Source organism: Dermacentor silvarum, chromosome 5 (genome assembly GCF_013339745.2).
Source record: "Dermacentor silvarum isolate Dsil-2018 chromosome 5, BIME_Dsil_1.4, whole genome shotgun sequence".
In the NCBI taxonomy this organism is placed as follows: Eukaryota; Metazoa; Arthropoda; class Arachnida; order Ixodida; family Ixodidae; genus Dermacentor; species Dermacentor silvarum.
Window position 1 is genome coordinate 153,266,758 of NC_051158.1, and position 21,792 is coordinate 153,288,549.

The following is a 21,792-nucleotide window of genomic DNA, read 5'->3' on the forward strand; positions in this document are numbered from 1 at the left end:
GTTGGGGCTGATTGTGTTTTCCAGGAGCATATGAACCGGTCAAAAAGTAACTGTATTGGGTCATTTTTTGTGTTCTCAATAGTGGTCATTGGTGCCGGAAAATCATGCATAAGGGGATCACATTAATGATGTTTTACTGAACTGAATTTCCCAGCGCCTGAGTACGAGTGCTACGAGAGCATGCATTAGGCATCTTCACAGCTCCATGGCAGTTTGCGGTGACATGGCGAGCTCTTGTGGCTGGCTATTGCCAACATTTTTACATCCGATGCGCCTAAAGCATTCACTAGAATGTAGTGGTGTGAATAGCAGATGGCGTGGCCATTACTGTCCATTATTATCCTACAGTAGTTCTGCTGGCTGCCTATGTGCAAGTGTTTGGTGTTAAGTGCCGTGATAATGGCAGAAAATATGAAAAATACAGACTGCATTGACATATGCACCGAAGGTTGAAATCATTCAGCATATTGAGAGAGGAAAAAAGTCTGCCATTGCTGAAGCCTTGAAGGTTCCCCAAAGCACATCGAGCACGCTTCTAATGTCGCAGAGTGTGGAGAAGGACCAAGGCAAGCATTCCAACAAACGGTGTTCGGCCCACTATATTTCGAAGATGCAGAAAAATGTCTGCACAAGTAATTTGTTGATGTAAGGGCTGCCAACGTTCTGGTGTCAGGGCTAATGTTACAGCAAAAAGCAAGAGACTGCATTCATTCTTGATGTAAGATTTCAGTGACAGTGCGTGGTGTCCACAGAGCTTCAAGAACTGCTGTGACATTGCAGGAAAGGCCATGTTCTGAGAAGGCAAGTCTGCTAACACTGAAGCAATGGATGAGTGGCTGAAAGAAGAGTGGTCTCAGATTCTCGCCAAATCCCAACTGAGGGACATTTTCAATGAGAACGAAACAGCCTAACCGGCTCAATGCATGTAGGCCTCGTGCCTTTTGCCACAACGATTTGCACAACGCTTCGCATTACATAGATGTCAACTACAATTGAATCTGTCAAATTTTTTAGTCACTTCGAATGGTATGCTTTTTCTCGTATATTTTTTTTCATAACCTATGAATGAGGTTCCTACTGTATTCAACCATCCGAACAAACTTGGCTCCCTGTGCCAATAGCTAAACTGTGAAACACGTTCTGGCAATACAGGCGAAAATAATCACCAGCCCTTCCCCTGTTGAGAAAATGGGGGTAAGCGAAGCTTGCCATGTGTGTATCTGACCTTCCTGTAATTTCCTTTCTTTCTCTCTCACGTTCTCTCTCTTTCTTCCTTTCTCTCTCTCTTTCTTTTTGTCCCTGGTATGTGCCATTGAGCTTGGACCCCTTCTGCACTAACACCAGGATCGACCCACTTTTCAGCGTGACACCACCACCACTGCCGACACTTGTGAGCCTATAAAGCTTCTCTTAAAAAGAAAGACTGGAAATGTTTTGTTGCCTGCAAGACTGCTGTCGTGTACAAAGATTCTTTTTTTGTATAGTCGCTTGTACACAGGCCAGACAAGTCGCTGTATGGACGCTGGCACGATTCGTGATCAGAGACATTATTTAGGCTTAGTATATAGCAGAGAAAAAGAATTTATAGTCTAAAATTTTACCACATCTACTGGACCCCCCCTGCTTTGCATCAATGTTGTTGGCAGGGTGATGAGTATGTTGATTGTGTGAGTAAATACGGTAAACAGGGCTGACGATAGTACATTACAAATGCACAGGCAATGAAAAACGCCAGTGCTGGCACACTCACTGCTTTAGATCCTCGTTGATGTCAGCCAAGAAGCGAACCAATTCCGGTGGCACCACAATTCCCGTTCTCCTCTCCGAGTGCACTGTCGACTTTTGAGCCAGGTTCATGCGGTTGAAGTAGATGTACTTGCTCTGGCCATCCAGCGGGGAACTGAAACGCAATCAATCAGGGTGCGTGCTGTCATGCTAGAAATGCACCGCACATGTGAACGAACCAGAGCTTCTAACGAGCCTCCTCGCAATGCACAGTTCGAGTGTCGTTATAACGAATGGCGTGAAAATCATCACAGTTTCGAATAGCCGCTTCACTTTGAAGCTGAAACATTGCCTGCAAGATTTCAGGCTGAGAAGCGGCGCTGATTCTCGACACTTTCAATTGGCCATTATTTCCGACGAGCAGTAATAACAGTGTTTTCGGTTTTTATTTCTTTCACTTTCAGTACGAAAAACGTCCATTTCTGTGAGCTTTCTGTGACACATCCACTCGTATTGCAAGCTGAGGTTCATTTTAAGGAAGTTCATTTTTTTTCTCTGCCTACCCCCCCCCCCCCCCCATTTGGCTCCTTCTAATTGAAATTCAACCATAACACATCTGCTTCTTTGGCTACGAGCAGCATGGGGTGCAAGGGGTTAATGACTGTCGGTGCCTAGAGAATGGTTTCAAACAATGGCTTACAGGCTGGACAGCTTGGTGCACTGCTTGCCAATCTCATTGGCGAGCGCCACAAATTCGGTGGAGAGGTAGCCCTCGAGGCTCTTGAGGAACGCCACCGTCAGCTCGTGACTCACTGCAACAACATGAGAAGGTAAAGACTGAAAAGTGCAGTGATAACGGCCAGTAAGCATGATGGCACATGTTGCACATTCAACTTTGCATTAGGTGGGCTGAAACTGTGAACATTTCAATTCAAAATGAATATAAATATTCAAGAAAGAAGTAAAATAACAAGTTTTGTGAAGTCCATTTGGTAAAAGAAAAATGATGCTTATTTGCATTATATAAAACCTGCATTCATCACTATTGAATATTTCAAACTGGATGAAAAACAACTGAATTCTGTGGCAATGACAGTAATAAAACAAAAGGACAGCACATCACCAGATGCAGATGTACAAAGTATGTGCTATGCTCATTGAAGGAGAGAAATGTGATAGTACAGTAGCGCACTGTTTTAAAGCTATGTAAATAAGGTGAAATTGGTTAAATAATTTATCGCTTTTCGTTAATCAAGAAGAATGCTAATACAAAGCTTCCGTTAAATTGCCCTTGATGGGACCGATGAAATTGATGGAATTATCCGGCAGGTTGAATTAAACACAATGCAGGAAAACACCAGAACAAACCACCTATTTATTGGGCAGTATTTGCCACAGTCTAACACACCCTTGAATCAAACAAAAGTAGAAAGCTAATGTAGAAATGGTATTCAAGCTTCTAAGCAAAGCCGAAATCTAACGTGCGCCCGATTTTTTAGCAAGAAAAATGGGCAAAGGTCTAATATGAGCAAGTCAGCTTTGCCGCAGTACAACAGTGTTACACAGTAAAGCATACAAACGCTCAAAAAGGCAGTTTTTGTTTTGTATTTTCAGCCCAACTTTAATGAAAAAAAAAAAAACGCTTAACCTTGCACTCAGCCGTGCAACGCTTGAAATAGCGAAGCTGGGCGATCGTAGCCCAGCATTTTCCGGAAGTGCGCTCAAACTTTTCAACTTATTACTCATGATGATCATTTCTTTTCGCACGTCTCGGACTTACGGCCGTCACTGCACATTGCATAGCGCAGCTTGCAACACCGACACCACGTTCCAATGCCGACACCACGTTCCAGGAGACCCGCTCCGTGAATGCGTCTCTCTCTCTCGCTCTCATAGCATGCAAAACCTATTCACCTCGCAGAGCATGAGCGTACGAATGCGCCAGCTCTGGAAGAAGACGACGACCCTTGAACGCAATCATATGGTTCGCATAAATGCATGTTCTGCAGGCGTGGATGTATAGCCTAGTGGTTACGATGCTTGCCTTGGGACCGGGTGTACACAGGTTCGAATCCCGCCTCGGCAAGAAAGTTTATTCGTTTATTTCTTCGTAGTTTCTTGATACGCACCACGAACCACAAATTACGGCTAGCTTAAACAGCTTTGCTGTTAAAAAAATAGGAAAAGGTGCTTGTTAGAATTGGCTAAATGCCGGAATAAGACATTGTTGGCTGCAGTTTTATTGCGATAGCAATTACATAGACACATGATCTGCCGTCGGCGTTGCCGTGAGGTTCCGTATCGAGTATGCGCGCCGTATGCTGTATGTGCGACCCTCCCATGCTTTCACGGGGAGCGAACCCATGACCGAGAGCAAACGTCACTTCCGTCGCGTGAAAAGCCGTGGGGCCACGGGAGGGAGGGAGGGGAGGCGACGTTAAGCTGCGGCACCAAATGTGCATTATATAAAAATGTTGCGAGGCGAGAAGGTGGTAAAGACTTCTGACGCTGCTCGACGAGTATCTCATTTTGATCTAGTCGAAAACCTCCAAGAAGCCGCCAGAGGCACCGGCAACAGTTACCAACGCCACGCGCGTTCGGTGCGAACGTGGGCAAAAACACCGACAGTGTCAACAATAATTCTGTGCGTTGCTGGTGCTGCAGCATGTTCAAGTTCATACAACTGATAAAGCTACTATCCTTACTCCGTATAGCTCTCTATTAATTTGCTATCGCAATTCATGCTTCGCCTTTTGGGTGAAACTGCGACATTTTTGCTTAAGAATATTCCTAGGGCAGGCCGAAAATAGGCGTTTTCGACGGGAGATAATGTGTGCTCAGCACCTTAACTAACTGTCTCCTAAGCTCCACTGAGACAGACACTGTCACTAAAGGGGTTGCCATTGTTGCTATAGGGGTCAGGGGCGTCTGCTTTGACTGGTCAAGTTCAAATAACCCAGCGAAGGCCAATTTTAGGGTTGAAATAGTGAAGTTTGGGCCCATAGAAATCGAATAAACTAAAGAATTGAATTAAGCGAAGTCGAATTAACATAGGTCTACTGTATAGGCTGCTCAAAAGCAAGGCAGTTTAACTGAATGATAGACAATTAGTGACCATAAGTTATCTGCCCCAAGCATTTGCTAAGAAACTAGTGCCTCTGGGCAAGAACGGTTGCTCCTCTGCACAGCAAAATGAGTCTGCACAGTAATCACCTTGGATCTATCTGTCTCCCTTGAAACTCCAATGTGTTAGTATTCTGTATTCTAACAAAAACAAATGTTCGACAATTTCGAATTGTTAAATCTCGAACGTAAGCAAACTGAATAGCAGCAACTGTACGACTCATATTCAAAATTTTGAATATTCAGAGACTCTCATGTTGAATATTAAAAAGACTTTAGGGAGAAATAAAATTTGGCTGGACTGACACATCACAAATCTGTAACTATGAAGGTGTGAAGTCTTAGGGTTATACATTTACCATGGCAGACAGGATGCAAAAATAAATTTTGGCAGGAGCCATCTACGATGATCGTCGTAGTTATGGAAGAGCCTCACTCTACTCAACTTCCATTACAGCAGACTGAGTGGACCGTAATGGTACGTCCATTTGGCCTCTTCGCTTTCACAGCCAAAAGCACTTTGCATCTTTGGAAACCTTCTAACCGTGCCTGCTCAAGCCGCAACATACGTGTTAATAACGTGACAGCGTGATGGTAGTGGTGCTCTTTCGCTCTACCGTCGAACGTATTCCATGCCCCTTATCAACTGTTGGTATGGCTCCAAGTATAGGTACGCACCTGCTTAACATGCTGCAGGCCCTTGTTTGATTCCTTTTGGGGCTAGATTTGCTTCATTTTTTTTACGCGGTTGAACATTTTTTGATTTTTGTGTAGAGCACCTGCCTTTATCTGTGACAATTGCGCCTTGAAAGCAATTTAGGCGTTCCCTTTTCATACTGCTCGAAGGGGTACAGCTGAGATCCTCCCCACAGGGCTGCCCCAGCAACTGCCTCTTTGCTGCCACTTCACAGGAAGGCCCCCCTCACCATTGACCAGGAGGCAGACGGTGGAGCTGTACGCCCTGAAGATCAGCAGGTGACACTGTTCACGCTGACCCAACGAGTCGGACACGTAGACCCGCTGAGTCCGTGACAGAGTCTCTTCCTCGTCAACTGGACCGTACAAGAACCTGCACAGTCGTGGCACAAGGCTCGAGACATAAAGCTTCACATAGGGAGCTCCTAGTATTTATAAAAATGAGAACGCAACAAAAAACATTTTCCTCAGCATCTACTCAACTGAATATCTGAATTAAAAACATAGCTGCAACTTGTATGGATTAAAAAGAAACCATTGATGCTCTTCTGAATGCCCTAAATATTTACTAATGCTAAAGACAGAGGTGCTAACTTCACATGTCGGTAGCTGGTATCTCCTTGTGAGTCGAGTGGTATGGTAGTATCAATATTCTTTCACCAATAATTTATTTTTTGTTATTAGATATTTATTTATGTATTTATTTAAATACCTTCAAAGCCCATACAGCGTTACAGAATGGAGTTGGGCAGCATGTACAGATACAGCAGGAAATACAACATTTAGGCATGAAAAAAAACATACGTTTTAACATTTATGTTAAATGAATGAGTAAAAATACATTGCAGCATACACATTCATGTCCAGCACTAAATCAGTAGCAAAGTATAAATACACAAACATTACAACATACATTCATCAAGTGCAAGTTTTGAATTGAATGCTGGGGTTTTATGTGCCAAAAGCCTGATTTGATTACGAGGCACACCGTAGTGGGGGACTCCAGATTAACTTTGACCACCAGGGAATCTTTACCGTGCCCCCAATGCATAGGACACGGGCGTTCTTCCATTTCGCCCCCACCAAATGTGGCCGCCGTGGCCGGGATTTGATCCCACGACCTCATGCTTAGCAGCGAAATAGCCGCTAAGCCACCACGGCAGGTCAAGAGCAAGTTCATTTTAATTACATCAAGCTAGTTTGCTGACATAATGGAGGTGGGAAAAAATGAGTGAAAAAAGCTGGTTTCTCTTACAAAAGGAAATTTCAACTTTGTATTGATGATCTGCACAAGAAGTAGCACAAAATGGCTCAGAAAGAAGTACACTTCTCAGTTACTGGTTCTGAGGATATATTTCGAAGAATAAACACAGACGCGAGGCGGTCCCACGAATGTCAAACACAAAATCATTGTAGAGGGCAGTGGGTTACACTTCTTGAACAATAATGGTTGAAATATGACAAGGTATACAGCTGTAAACTGAGGTAAAAGAAAGATAAAAAATTATCCAAAAAGCTATGTTGAAGGGTTACCGTATTTACCGAATGTTGAGTTCCCAGTCACACGAAAAAAGAAAAAAAAAAGAAGCTGCGAATGTAACACAAGATGAACAGAAAAAGAAATGGTACTTTTATTCACACAATCACAATTTGGAAATGCATTCTCATCACTCATATTCGTCATCTCAGGAGGAGGCAGAGCTTTCCACGCGCGGTATTTTCAGCCGACCACTTTCGAAGATAGTTCCACTTATGTAAAATTTTGCCGCCGAACGCGTACCCGACAAGTGCTTCGTGGCCACCAAATGTGGCCACAGCGGCCACATTTGGTGGTGACAAGTGCTGTGCCAAGCTCACTATCAGTTCCGCGAGTGCTGTCGTCAATATTGCCATTTATTTTGAGGACCCAGTGCTAGGACGAGCCGAGTCGTGCGAAAGCAAAATTATCTCTGGAAGTGATCACCCGAGAATCAAGTTACCTTCCATGCTGTCGAGCTCATTTAAGATTAAGCACATCTTAATCAGATTACACACTTTTTAATCATTTCATTTGGGGGCAGTACCAGGACACTGCGAGGTCCACAGATCCCTTCCGATCAGCCTCGCACTTAAAGAAGGCTTCCTGCTGGTCCCGTCATTCACGAATTGTCGACTCGTTGACATCGAGTCGCCGAGAATTGGCGGAGTTTCCCAGCTCCTCAGCCATCAAGAATGCTTGTCTCTCAAAGTCGCCATCCTACCAAATGCGCTGTGTCGCCATCAAATGATAAATGAACGGTGTCAAGGCGTGAAAGGCCACAGAGTATTGCAGCACCCTAGCCGTAACACCAGTGACAAGCACATTGAAAATGTCTATTCGAATATGATTTGAACAAAAAAGTTTTGACTTCGGTCAACTTGTCTATGAAACGTGGAGGTACAGGTTGCCATTGTAATGCTAAAAAATGTAGGATTTAAAATCATCAATTTTGCCGTTATTCAAATGTAACGTGAGGGTCGAGTTCAAGCAATGAAAATGAAGAAAGAATCTTGTGTTACAATTGAGTAAATACAGTAGTTTCAACAACTGAAGGTTGCACTCAAAGCGTGGTAGATGTGTATCTGCATTTCACTACTATCAGGATGAAGTCAGCATGTCTGTTACTCCGTTTCAAACTTAGCAGGCAGCACTGTGGAGGCTACAAGTGTGCGTTTTGCAGTGAGGTGGTTTTTGATCCGTGATGCTTTCTACAAAATAACTACTTTATATACTACAAATTGTGGGCACAATGTTGCATCTAATCACCCATCGCTTCCAGTGTGCCAAGTACTGTGTTTTGGTTGCGAGCATGGGCAGCAGTGCGCAGAGGCTACTGGTCACTCATTCATTGGCAAATAAGTGCAGATTTGCGACGCCTTCCACGTAATAACTGGACTATGTTCTGCTATAAAAAATTACAGTCAACCACTGATTTTTTGGACAGGCCTGATAATTCGGACGCCCTTTGCAGCACCGCCATGTAGCCCATAGAGCCAATGTATAAGGATGTCTGAAATTTCGGACGCCGTCTGATTTTTCAGATTTTTTGCCGTGACTGCATGTACGAAACGGCCTTGATTGAAGCCACCACTGCCACCATTTTGATTATGTCACAGGCTTGAACTAGCGCTCTTGCAAGCTGATAAACTGGCAGCCGTAGTAGTCTTGTGCTGTTAGGCCTTGCTACTTCGATGTTCACTATTAAGATTCTCAATGTTTCTTGCCGTGAAAAAAGCCCGCAAATACATGCAAAATTTCCGCGCGACCTGCCGCTCGAGGCACCTTGCGTGTATTCGCGGGCTTCTTTCACGCTTGGAAAAACGCTTTTATGTAGCACATGTTGAGCCGCAGATAGATGTATCGGGAGTTTTTCATGTTACTCTACAATTTTCTCATTGACACTTTTCATCAAATTATAATATTTGAGAAGTTGATTAAATAATTAGGCGGAATGCAAAAAATAATCTCAGTATCTCTAAGTGACGGCAAGCAACATTATCTTGGTTCTGTCCCGCTGCCACGCTTTAAGTGCCTCATCGTCATAAGGCACCGAGAAAAGGGATGTTTTTTTTTCCTGCTTTTTTAGCAGAAACACAGCCTGTTGTGCAGCCCGGCGCAAAACAGTGCGTCTGTCGTTTCATGCGACTTGCCATTGCTCCTTACGGCACGGTAACGTGTAAAAATATTGTCACCACAAGGAGGCACAACTGCACAGCATGAATGCGAACAGAAACGAGCATGGAGCAAGAAGAATCGAACAGAACCATGCCAACCAAGCGCACTCGATAGCTCCAGCAGTAGCCAAACTACAGCGTAGGCATCTAAGCGTCACTCGCGCCACCACTCGGCATCATGAATCACTGCAGCATGCGCCGCGCTCTCCGACGGCTGCGTTGCTCCCACTTCCCCCTTTTAGCCACCGTATCGATGGCGCCAAAGCATTGAAAGCATGACAAGGGTCTAAAACATTGCATAATGGCGATGCCCGAAAGTGTTTCACCGCAATACAGCGATGTTACGTGGTCAAGCATACGCAATGTATTGTGGTGAAGCATTCCATGATTGCAAAGTGCCCACTGTCATTGGACATAGAACGTGTTCATTAATTAAACACGCAGGCACCCATCATGTCCAGTCACCGTATGGTTTTCTTCTTTCTGGGGTTTTACGTACCAAAACCAGTTCTGATTATGAGGCACCTCATAGTAGAAAGCTTCGGATTAATTTTGACCACCTGGGGTTCTTTAACGTGCACTACAACACAAGCACACAGGCGTTTTTACATTTCGCCTCCATCGAAATACGGCCGCCGCGGCCAGGATTCGATCCCGCAACCTCGTGCACAGCAGCGCAACGCCTTAGCTAACTGAGCCACCGCGGCGGGTCAGTCACAGTACGAGCACTGAGGTGTTTAAAGCTATTTTGGGCTTAAAAAATTACGGGGCTTTACGTGCCAAAACCACGATATGATTATCAGGCACGCCGTAGTGGGGGACTCCGGAAATTTGGACCACCTGGGTTTCTTTAACGTGCACCTAAATCTAAGTACACGGGTGTTTTCGCATTTCGCCCCCATCGAAATGCGGCCGCAGTGGCCGGGATTCGATCCCATGACCTCGTGCTTAGCAGCCCAACACCATAGCTACTGAGCAACCACGGCGGGTTATTTTGGGCTTGCTGTGGCGCTTTTAGCCCTTGAGAGCAGTTAAAAGCATACATTTTTTTGTTTTTTTTTTGGAATGCCTGATTTTTTTTGTTTTTTCGGTTCCTAGGGGGTCCAAAAAATCAGATGTCAACTGCACAAGGTGTGATGTTACATCAAATTTCATGATGCACACTTATGCCTTTCCTTCATATGTGAAAGCACTATTTTTCATCACAAATCGAAGCACTAAGCTGCTTTGACTGCCATGTATAAAACAGAGTATATGTAACGTTGCCAGGGTCTCACCTGCACTGGGTGGCACCTGTTGCTGGTCTCGGTGCAAAGGTGCAACCTGGTAGCAGCTCGCTCTCAACGGTGCTCTGGAGCACATCGTGCACCAGATACTGGTAGAGCACCTGCATGTCCCCTTGCTCCAGGCCACTCCTGCACAGAAGCAACAGAGAATGGGGCACAAGCCAAGTCGGTTCGCCGCTCAACTAGTAAAATTATTATTTAGATCCAATGCACAAGTATGAATCTATTTGAAGTGAAGGTTTAGACTGCAATGGTAAATTAAATTATATAGGACACAACCAGGGCTCTGCCAAGAAATTCTTTAGGGGTGGACATTTTGTGAGTGGGAAGGGAAGGGGGGAGGGTACATGCGCAACTAAGTCTCTTTCTTTTTTCCAATGTGACCATTCTGCCATTTCGAATTTTAAATTCACCAATTTTGGATTTTGGATGTTATAATGAAACTAACGTGAGTTGGCGATGCATCCTAACATGAATGCCAAACTGCATCAGGACATAGAAATGCACAGCTTGCTGCTGTCGAAATGCGCACGAAACGCGCTTCCAATGTCCACGTGGCAGCAGTGACAAATCACAACGCTAGTTTTTTTTTTCATTTTTCGTTTGCTTCTTTAGCTTTATTTCTGCACAGTGAAATGCGGTGCTATGGCTATTTGAAGGTCGGATCTCTCCTCTTTACAACGGTGGCGTTGCATCAATGGAAAGTTGTGTTAGTCACGAGCTCCGCGGCGTGATGGCAGCTCCCTACGGCCGATTTTCTACCCGATTTTTGTCGATAGTGCACTAGACAAGTGCATTATTTTAAACTTCTACATCACATTTCTTTCTAATATTTCTTCAAGTATAAAGGAACACCTGAGGATCACGAAAAAAGGAAGAATTGGAAATTTTTACTGCTCAACTGGAGCGGTGGCCACTAAACCGGTGCTGGGGGGTGCAATTCCACCGCCGCCCATCGTGGGGAGAACCCCGAGCACAATTAAATGTGATGCATACAATTGTCTTTATTTCCCTTTGATCCAACGCGCGATCTCATGCAATGTTAATGTGCATGCACTACACCGCTCACAAGCTATGCCAAAATGCAAGCACCAAATTGGACGGGTGCACCGTGTGGGACATCAACGCAGTGATGCCACGTGGATGAAAGTCACATAAGATGCTTGTTGAATCTTGAGGCAAGAATGGTGATGGTAAGTGCATGCAGAGGGCAGTACGGCACACATCTAAGTATACTTAGTGGCACAAAACCATTAAATAGCTTGCCACAGATCATCAATCATTTACAGGCAGCTGAACTCGTATGGTTTTACACTTTGGACCCACCTATGCATCGACTGTGCCTATGACAATAAAGTCAGGTACAAGTTCAAATTAAAAAATACAGAAGCACAGCAAACCCTACGTGTGTACAGCAACTACACGGTCCAGATGAAAAGCTGATACAGTTAAACCTGCTTATAACGAACCTCCATATAACGAATTCCTGGATATAACGAAGTTTTTCGATTCCCCGCCGTTACTCCATAGAAGCACATGTATTTGAGACCTCTACGTAACGAAGTGGCAGCGGGAGACCCCCTCGATATAACGAATTTCCCCCTCCGACCACCTAGAGATTTCGCCCCAAATTTTGTCATTTGTGCGCGAGCAGCAACCGGAAGCACCTTCTCCGCCGCGATGGAATGCGAAGCGAGCGCACGTGTGCGTGCGTGCGTGTGCGAGGCGGCCCTGCATCCCTCGACCCGGCGATCTTGCCGCCGCGAGCGTGACCTTTCCCCCTCCCTTCATTCAAAAATGATCCTGCCGCTTGCTGCAGCTGGGCTAGCCCACCAAGCCGGCACTCTCTCCTTTTCCAGCTGATGTTGCCGACGCGCTGGTACACGCTGTGGCACATCAGACTCGATGAGCGCGGACACGCGCTGTCAAACGCTGGCGGCGTGTGGAAGCGCCGCTGGAGAAGCGAGCGAAGTGACCTTCGTGCTGTTGTCTATCGCTTCAACGCAAACTGAGCGCCGGGAACACACAGCACGCAGAAAGCTACGAGCCGCCGACGCACCTACACTGCTAGACTCTGCCCCAACCACGGTGGAAGAATATTTAGGTGTTGACACTGCGCGCGAGCGAGCGTCCAGATTATGTTCGGCCGCGCGCGGGCGCACCGAGTAGCTCTGCTGCGAGCAGATAGAGGGCGCCGTGGCCAGCGGTCCCAGCTTAGCGGCGCCGGCGGCTTGGCATTCCTCTGCCTCCGCTAAATTTTCGTTCGTAGTGGAGTGAGTAAATCTCAAAGCGCGAAAAAAATCGTTATTTCACATTAAAGTGATAGGTGTACCAGGCTTCGCTAACATGAAGGTTCCTTGTGCAGGGCGTGGATGACGTGAACACGGATCAATCGGGCAGCACTCAAAGCCCACTGAAGTTACCCTCGCGCGCGCAATTTGTTTCCTCCGGTCTAGCCGTTCATCCAAGCATAAAAAAATGAATGTGTTAGCCCACGTGCTACCCCTCGATCAGAAGAAAATAGTGACTGCACCAGAAAATGTATTTCATGCTTATCGCTGCTTCCATTCACACTCAGAAAACCGTTCAATCATCGTTGCGCGAATTCAATGTGGCCGCGATATAAATTAAGAAATGAAACGGCGCAAGCTTCCGATATGCAATGCACTAGAGCAAAGTGGCTGTTCATGGCTAGAACTTAAGATGAGAATGCACATCAGCTATGTAAAAACTCTTTCAAATGGGAATTTATTAGGCGGGACGAAGGCAGGCGTCTATCTTGAATTAGAGCATCACTACCACAGTTTACTGATGAAAATCTGCGCAAATGCCTTTTTTATTCCAATTCCACTTAACATAGACCATGTATATTATTTATTGGGCTTTCGTCCATTGAGGACTGAGTGACTCTTGCAGGATCTAAAAAGGAAGAGGTAACTTTCTTTTTTCTTAAGTTGCATATGAGAATGTGCCAATGTAAGCGTGTTTGACAATGCATGCTACAGCCTGTCCACAAATACACCTACACCCACCACACAATAATCCTATAGACCTTTTTTTTTTGCATAGACACAATACGAAAAAACTTGTGCATGAAGCAGCTCGATAATTTTAATAGGTGATAACCATCCCAGAAGCTTGCGGTCTCATACACTCCCACAATGTAAAAATGTATAAAAACATGCAAGCGTGTAATATACACCGCACGCGCATTGCAAAAAAAAAATCCAGTAGCCAGGATGGAACAAATTTGAAAATCAGGCACACATCTGCACAGAAAACATCACTATTTTACAGGGTGCACAAATATTTCAAAATGTGCAAATGTCACGTAGCTGGACAGAACCATAGTAGTGTTGTTGCCGTCCCTTGGAGATACTCGGTTATTTTTTACATTTCGCCTAACTAGATAATTAGTCGTATTTATTGATCAACTTCTCAATTATTATAATTAGATTAAAAGTGTCAATGAGAAAATTGTAGAGCAACATCAAAGACTCCCGATACAGCTTTGTATTGCTCAATACGCGCTACGTAGAAGTGTTTTTCCGAGCATGAAAGAAGCTCACGAATACACGCAAAGTGCCTCGAACGGCCAGTCGCGCGGCAATATTGCTGTATTCGCGGGTTTCGTTCACGCTCGGAAAACACTTTTATGTATCACGTATTGAGCAACAGAAAGTTATACTGGGAGTTTTCCACGCTGCTGTACAATTCTCTTGTTCATACTTTTTATCCAATTATAGCATTAAAAGAGTTGATTAATCAATTATGAAAATAATTATGTAATTAAGCGGAATAAAAAAATCTGAGTATCTCCAAGCGACGGCAGACAACATTACCTCGATTCTGTCCAGATACGTGACATTTACATATTTTCCAATCTTGGTACATGAAAGTAAACCACCCAGTATATATCTTTTACATGCAGCAAAATTTGCACAAACTACTGCGGCACACAGGAGGTTCTCTCTTCCGCAGCGGCTTTCGAGGTTTATTTGACCGTGTGAGCTTCTTTGGACAGTTTGGAAATAAGATGGGAATCCTTCTATCGAGCGCTCCGCGTAATATTGCCACGTGTCTAGCGCGGCGATGACGACGGCATAAGACACATCGGCACTTATGAAAAACATAGCAAGAAGAAGAATCAGCAGTGACTAGCGCGCGCTATTTTAAAACCGTCCGTTCTTGTTACTGCCTCTGCCTACAAATGCGTTTCGTTTGTCCCTCGAGCTTTCGACGTCGTGACAATATGCCATCGATATCGTATCCTCTGAAAAATGGCTGTGCAGACATGGTCGGTAGGCGCGTTAGAGTTCGGTCTGCCCTCAGATTTGCACGGCGCCACTGCTCTAGACGACCGCTGTCGGACCGCGCTTTGAATAAAGGCACACGCTCCGCACAAGTCAGGTATCCAGAATTGCAGTTCGGAACGAAGCACTTTCTAGCCATTTCAAACGCCCCTCAGAAGGCCGCTGCCACCTTCGTCGAGGGCCCGTGGCGAGAATACCCAAGCACAAGCTCATGAAACGAACGCGAACAAAAATCGTGCCTTCAAAACAGCGCAACCGCACATGCAAGCAGGAAGACGAAGCAGCGGCAGCACGCGCCTTGCCGCCGAGGCTGGGACCGCATACCGCAGCGCCCTCTACGACGGCGCCGAACCAGCTGCAACCAAGCCGAACATAATCTGGACGCGAGCGAGCGGCGCTTCCGCGCGCGTTGGGGGGAGAGTGTCAGCACCTCTCCTTATTCTTACACCGTGGCCCCAACGCAGATCGCTTTCAAGATACGGCCTGCGCGACCGCGCGCCGCCCCGCTATCCCTCCCCCCTCGCTCCCTCGCCGGTCCCTCGAGCGCAACGGAAGAAGGCGCGCTTCTTCCCTGCTTTTCTTGCGCGCGCGAGATTTAGACGCGGTCGTCGGCTCCCCTCGCACGTTTTCACTCGCACATACAGCATACGGCGCGCGGCGACTGCGTTATCGCCCTTGGACTTTAGGGTACGGCCACGCTAGCGGCAAAAACACGCAGCAAAAACGCGCGTCAGAAACGCGCGGCAACGCGTCATGCCACGCGCGGCAAAAGCGGCAGGAATCGGGGGTCTTGCGACGTGCCGCGCGAAATGGTTTCTGCGGCAAATGCCGCGTGCCGCGAGATGAAGAACCAATCAAGAGCGACGAGCGTGACGTCACGGAGCCATCACAACCGGAACGCCGCCGGTCCGCGCCGGTTTTCAATCGACGATCGTCGTCTCTCGCATGAAACAACGAGCGCTCGCTGTGTTGCTCGCCCGTTCGTAGAGCGCGGGAGATCTTATCGCGCTGCCGTGCGGGGAGACGCGCGTGCCACGGTGGCCTCGCGGCAAGGCGGTGACGCGCGGCAACTTGCCGCTCGCTGCATGACGCGCGCGTTTTTTGCCGCTAGCGTGGCCGTACCCTTATATACGGAATATCTATGAGCCAAAACCAATTTTAGGGCCACAACGCGTCATGGACACCATCTTTATATAGCAAATACGGATCTCAAGGGCCATACTTTTGCTGGTGGAAACCGAAAATACGTCATAGTTGTCGCCCCCGGCACTTTGGGCGGAAAATGCCATCGTCAAGCCACCACGCCGCGCGACATGAACAGTCAAAATGGCCGCTCGGGCCGGCGCGGGGTGGCAGTTCGCAACGTATGATGCGGGAACGGTCCCACAGTTGCGACGCAACAGCGGGGTTACCAATGCATTGAGTTCTATGGGAGCTGTGCCGGGACCGGTCGAAAACGACCTAACAGCCGGGAAAACGCAGCCCCCGGGAACGTAACAGCGAGGTTCTACTGTAACACTATACGACACTACGACGCCACCGTGACGCTCGCTCTTCGTTTCCGATGCCTCGCGCTTGTGCGAAACGACAAGCGTCCACGCATCCGGTACCTGGTGTGACATTCCGAGGATGAGTGCTTCGACGAAAACGGAAAACGGGTGCGCGTTACAATTGAGGGCGCGTTAGAATCGAGTAAATACGGTAAACGTTTATTTTTCGCATTTTCGTGCCGAACCTGCATATAACGAAATCCTCTTTATAACGAAGTTTTTCGGGAATTTGTCAATTTCGTTATATCCAGGTTTAACTGTAGAATACAAAAACAACGCATGGCGGCCATGATGTATTTCCAGCCCCTGCAATCGCTTCCGGTGCTTGCAGTGTGTAAAAGCATGGTGTTTGAGGTCGGCTTCAGTTGCAATGAGGGAGTCGTTTACGATGGTGCGATTTCATTTCGTTACCACTCAGTGTTGCTAGACTGCTGTAAGGTTGAACTACTGCATTATAGAAAAAATCAAATCAAATCAGTTTATTATTATTATTACATCGTATGTTAATGACAGCATATAAAATACACAGATGAGGGTTCCAAACTACAAGACTGCAATGGGACCCTCGATGAAGATTACAAATAAATAATACAAGGATTAGCAGCAGTGCGAACCAATGGAACAAAATTAATATATTAAGTAAAAAATAATAGTAAGCATAAAGGAATAGAAAACATCAAAATGCACAAACGCAACAAGTGTGTGATGTGTTTTTCGTCACCGAAGAGATGAAGAAGGAAGACGGATGGCGACACAGCAAACAGATTTTTTAATAACACGCACACTCAAAACCAAAACTAAAAATCAAGCACACTACGGGAAGAAATACTAATAAAGATACCAACTAATGTACAAAGCCTAAGGTACAAAACATTCTACTTGGCGCCTATGCGCGTCCGTGGCGGCTAACTCCTCAAAGTCAGGCAACCCTGTCTTATCTCTGCGACGCTACAAATAAGAGTCACCTTGCTGCGTTCGTCGTTGCACGTTTGTCTGAGTCCGAAGCTCGTCGGCCCTTTTCTTCCAGCAGTAGGTGTACTCGTTGATGCTTTTGCCTTGCCGTCGGCGCGTCGTCTCTTTATCGGTAGGGAGCTCGCCGGTGCTTCATCGGTGCTGCGCTCGTCGGCTCGTCCGCAATGGCGGTCGCCGTAGCCTAGGCCCACCTGCCTAGGCCTAGCGTCGGGACGCGTCCCAACTCCTTCAAGAGTGCTGACGTGGCGTCCTGAGGAGAATCAATCGTGCCGGTCTGCCGCAGAAGGGGGAGCCTCTCTGGGGTGCCTGGTCCTGCCGTGAGAAGCTGCAGCTCGTCCAGGAGCCTCGCCCGAACTTGCCGAGGTCGACGGCCACGCCTTGGACGGCCAACGTCACGGACTCGGCCAGACCCCCAAGTCTCCCGTCGCCAGTGCGGTGCTGGCGATGCGACCTTCCTGGCCCGGAACCACGTCGATAATCCTCAGACAGCGCCGTTCATCCCTCGATTACGGCTCGGCTCACGCGCCTCGCGCGCTCGCGCCGTTCAGAACGCTCCGCTCACATCGTCTTTGTCTTCTTTTACGGCGCCGCCGGCGTCTTACTCATGACATGGCTCCCCTTTTTAAGAGTTTTTTTTCAAAAAACTGCTTTCTGTCCGTCTTCTTTCTTGGTGGCGAACTTGACTCTTGTGACTTGGGTGCCTTTCTGTGCTTCGTCGGTGCTTACCGATTATCACCACACTTCACTGCACTGTCGCGCACATTCGCTATTTGCACTGTTCACAACACTCATGAGTTCATTGTTCGCGCCACTTCAAATATGTACATTTGTTTTGTCCGCGTTATGTTCTCACTGTTTAGTCAATCCATCGCCCTACTCATGTAGTCTGCCCCCACGTTCTGTCGTCCCTTAATATACTCTATGTGGAAAGTAAGGCTCCTTCTCATTATATCTGTTATACGTCGGCTTAGCTTTATATGCACGGGCTCCTCTGTTAAACACTGCATCTCGCTCCGCCCAACTTCTATTTGCTCGGGTAGGTCTGAAAATCCTTCCTCGACCTTGTTTCTCTGCCTGGGGCCTGCCCATAGTTTGCATCTTATCTCGTGTATCCTCCTTGGGCTCGACTCGTCCCGTTCCCAATTTGTGCCCCACAAATTCCCTAGTCCTGTAGCCTATCTCACACTTGGTTGGCTCTATCGTCAATCCTATGTCCTTGTCATCGGCAATCGCCAAACAAACACCAGTCCTCTCCTCGTTTTTCCCCTTAGCCATCGTCTTTTGGCATACGTCACATGCTTTTACATATCGTTTCACGTCACTCTGCACTCCCAGCCAAAAGAACTCTTCTGTTATTTTTTGTAACGTGTCCTTGATTCCCTGGTGACCTGTCGTTACACTATCGTGCCCTAACTTCAATACTTTATTCCTCAGTCTCTTCGGGACCATCAACTGTAATACTTCCCTACCTGAACTAAATATACATCTCCGGTACAATAAATTATTCTTCTTTATAAACTCCGCTACTGTCCGACTCCTTTTCCTTTGCACCCGTTCTCCTATCTTCTGTTCACACTTTCTTATTGAGTCATCCTTGTTCTGCAATTCTCGAAACTCTGCTGCCGTTATATTTAACCCCTTCACGGCCGTAACCTGCAATGCTGGCAGAGGTTTGGTACCCTTACTGCTTGCTCGTGTTTGCACTGCGGCTGCTACGTCCGTGTCTTGTATCACTCCCTTTTGCGCTTCTGAGCATTCCTTCTCTACCACGTCTTTCTCAGTCTTCTTCCAACTTGGGTCGGGGTCATCTGCTTTCCTCGCTCCCGGTACATTTCCCACAATCAAATCATAGAGGGGATCGTCTACACATCTAGCTGCGACTAGTCCTGTATAGAAGGGTGTCGATATTTGGATCTGTGCCTCTGGCAGATACTTGACTGACTTGTCTACCAAGATCACTGGTTTAAAGTATCCGGTCATGCTTTCATGCGGCACTAAACTTTTCCTCACTAAAATTGTACTTGCTCCTGTGTCTCTCAACACTGTAACTTGGCGCCCTTCTACCTCGCCTTCCACTACAAGCATGTTCTGTCCTCTCTGTCCTTCCTCTCTTGCGCTCATAATGCATGCAGTCTGATCCATGTAACTAGTCCTGCATTCATCTGCTCTGTGACCTTTCTTTTGGCACAACTGACAAACTACCGGTGCTTCGTGACGATTATCTCTCACTCGACAGTTCATCGCTACATGACCCAGCCGATTACATAGGAAACACCTCTGCGGTCCCCTTGGTCTGTTCATTTGTCCTTGATTCCTCACCTCTTCTACCGCTGCTGCGTGCGTATCTTTATCACTCTTTCCCAAATTCTTCAACCCTTGTGCTTCTACGAACTGTTCGGCTTGTTCGGCCATCTGCTTTACTGTTTGCAACTTTCTTTCTTTGAGAAATATTGCCAGACTGTTACTGCACCTGGCCAGAAATTGTTCACCTACGACTTTGTCACGAACTGCTTCATACGTTTTGTCAGTCTCTGAAAGCTCTATCCACCTTTCAAAGTAGTTAGTTAGTCGGCACGCAAACTGTTTGCCTGTCTCCGAGTCTTCTGGCTTGCATGAGCGAAACTTCTCTCGAAACCCTTCTGCCGTCAACCTGAATCTCTGTAATAAAGTATTTTTCACCTTGTCGTAGTCTAGTGATTTTTCAGCTGACATACGCCCATATATACTCAACGCTTCACCCACTAAACATAGGCTTAAGGCGTTAGCCCACTCGCTCTTCTCCCAGCCTTGCCCGATGGCTATTCTCTCGAACCGATGCAAATATGCATCCAAGTCGTCTCTTCGCTCGTCAAAAGGAGCCATTAATTTTCTAGGGCAAATTCGCTTTGGTCTGGAAGCAGCTGAGTCGGATGACGCCGATCCGGGTGAACTCGTTCCGTCGCGAGAACCCGCGCCCATCTCCGCTAGTCTTATCTTTAGTTCTAGAATTTCCTTCTCGCTTTTCTGCTGTTCGCGTACTCGTTCATGTTCCTCGCGTGCTCGTTCGTGCTCCTTCTCTTTCTCTTGACGAGTGTACTCGAAGAATGTCATTGTCTCGTCCTTTGACAGGTTTAAACCCTTTGCTATTGCCGCCAAACGTTCCCACTCCATCTTTGCTACTCCCGAGTATCGGTGACTGGGCTAAGATAGAATCCGGGACGGATCCTGGCAGGCTCGCCAATTGTGATGTGTTTTTCGTCACCGATCTCGGAGGCGTGCGGGTGTTAGAAGAGATGGAGAAGGAAGACGGATGGCGACACAGCAAACAGATTTTTTAATAACACGCACACTCAAAACCAAAACTAAAAATCAAGCACACTACGGGAAGAAATACTAATAAAGATACCAACTAATGTACAAAGCCTAAGGTACAAAACATTCTACTTGGCGCCTATGCGCGTCCGTGGCGGCTAACTCCTCAAAGTCAGGCAACCCTGTCTTATCTCTGCGACGCTACAAATAAGAGTCACCTTGCTGCGTTCGTCGTTGCACGTTTGTCTGAGTCCGAAGCTCGTCGGCCCTTTTCTTCCAGCAGTAGGTGTACTCGTTGATGCTTTTGCCTTGCCGTCGGCGCGTCGTCTCTTTATCGGTAGGGAGCTCGCCGGTGCTTCATCGGTGCTGCGCTCGTCGGCTCGTCCGCAATGGCGGTCGCTGTAGCCTAGGCCCACCTGCCTAGGCCTAGCGTCGGGACGCGTCCCAACTCCTTCAAGAGTGCTGACGTGGCGTCCTGAGGAGAATCAATCGTGCCGGTCTGCCGCAGAAGGGGGAGCCTCTCTGGGGTGCCTGGTCCTGCCGTGAGAAGCTGCAGCTCGTCCAGGAGCCTCGCCCGAACTTGCCGAGGTCGACGGCCACGCCTTGGACGGCCAACGTCACGGACTCGGCCAGACCCCCAAGTCTCCCGTCGCCAGTACGGTGCTGGCGATGCGACCTTCCTGGCCCGGAACCACGTCGATAATCCTCAGACAGCGCCGTTCATCCCTCGATTACGGCTCGGCTCACACGCCTCGCGCGCTCGCGCCGTTCAGAACGCTCCGCTCACATCGTCTTTGTCTTCTTTTATGGCGCCGCCGGCGTCTTACTCATGACAAAATGAAGAAATTGAGAATACTGTATACAGTCGAACCACTTATAACAATATTCAAGTGCCACGAAAATGCCACTGTTATAACCGATAATTGTTATAATCGGGTTGCATGAAAAAAAGCAATTGTGAGAAAACCACCTTCTTCCATCTGGCTGCTAATAGTGTTGACTCGTTTAACTGTTTAACTCTCCTTCCTGCACGCTCTGATCGTGTGTAACAAGTCACAGCTGTCGGCGTTTAAGAATGGCACTGCTATATTAAAACCTCAATAATTCAGATTTCACGGGACCGAAAATATGTCCGAATTAACC

The 21,792-nt window shown here is 47.0% G+C and overlaps 1 protein-coding gene across 1 annotated transcript in view; it reads right to left on the reverse strand.

The window, feature by feature from the left end:
- The window catches only part of LOC119453804 (vacuolar fusion protein CCZ1 homolog), a 58,739-nt gene that overhangs the window by 8,312 nt on the left and 28,635 nt on the right, over positions 1-21,792 (reverse strand). Inside the window, exons 8-11 of the mRNA XM_037715849.2 lie at positions 10,515-10,652; positions 5,775-5,917; positions 2,426-2,537; positions 1,751-1,900 (exon numbers count right to left, since the gene is read on the reverse strand). Of these exons, the coding sequence (XP_037571777.1) occupies positions 1,751-1,900; positions 2,426-2,537; positions 5,775-5,917; positions 10,515-10,652 (543 nt within the window). The remainder of the gene's footprint in view (positions 1-1,750; positions 1,901-2,425; positions 2,538-5,774; positions 5,918-10,514; positions 10,653-21,792) is intronic.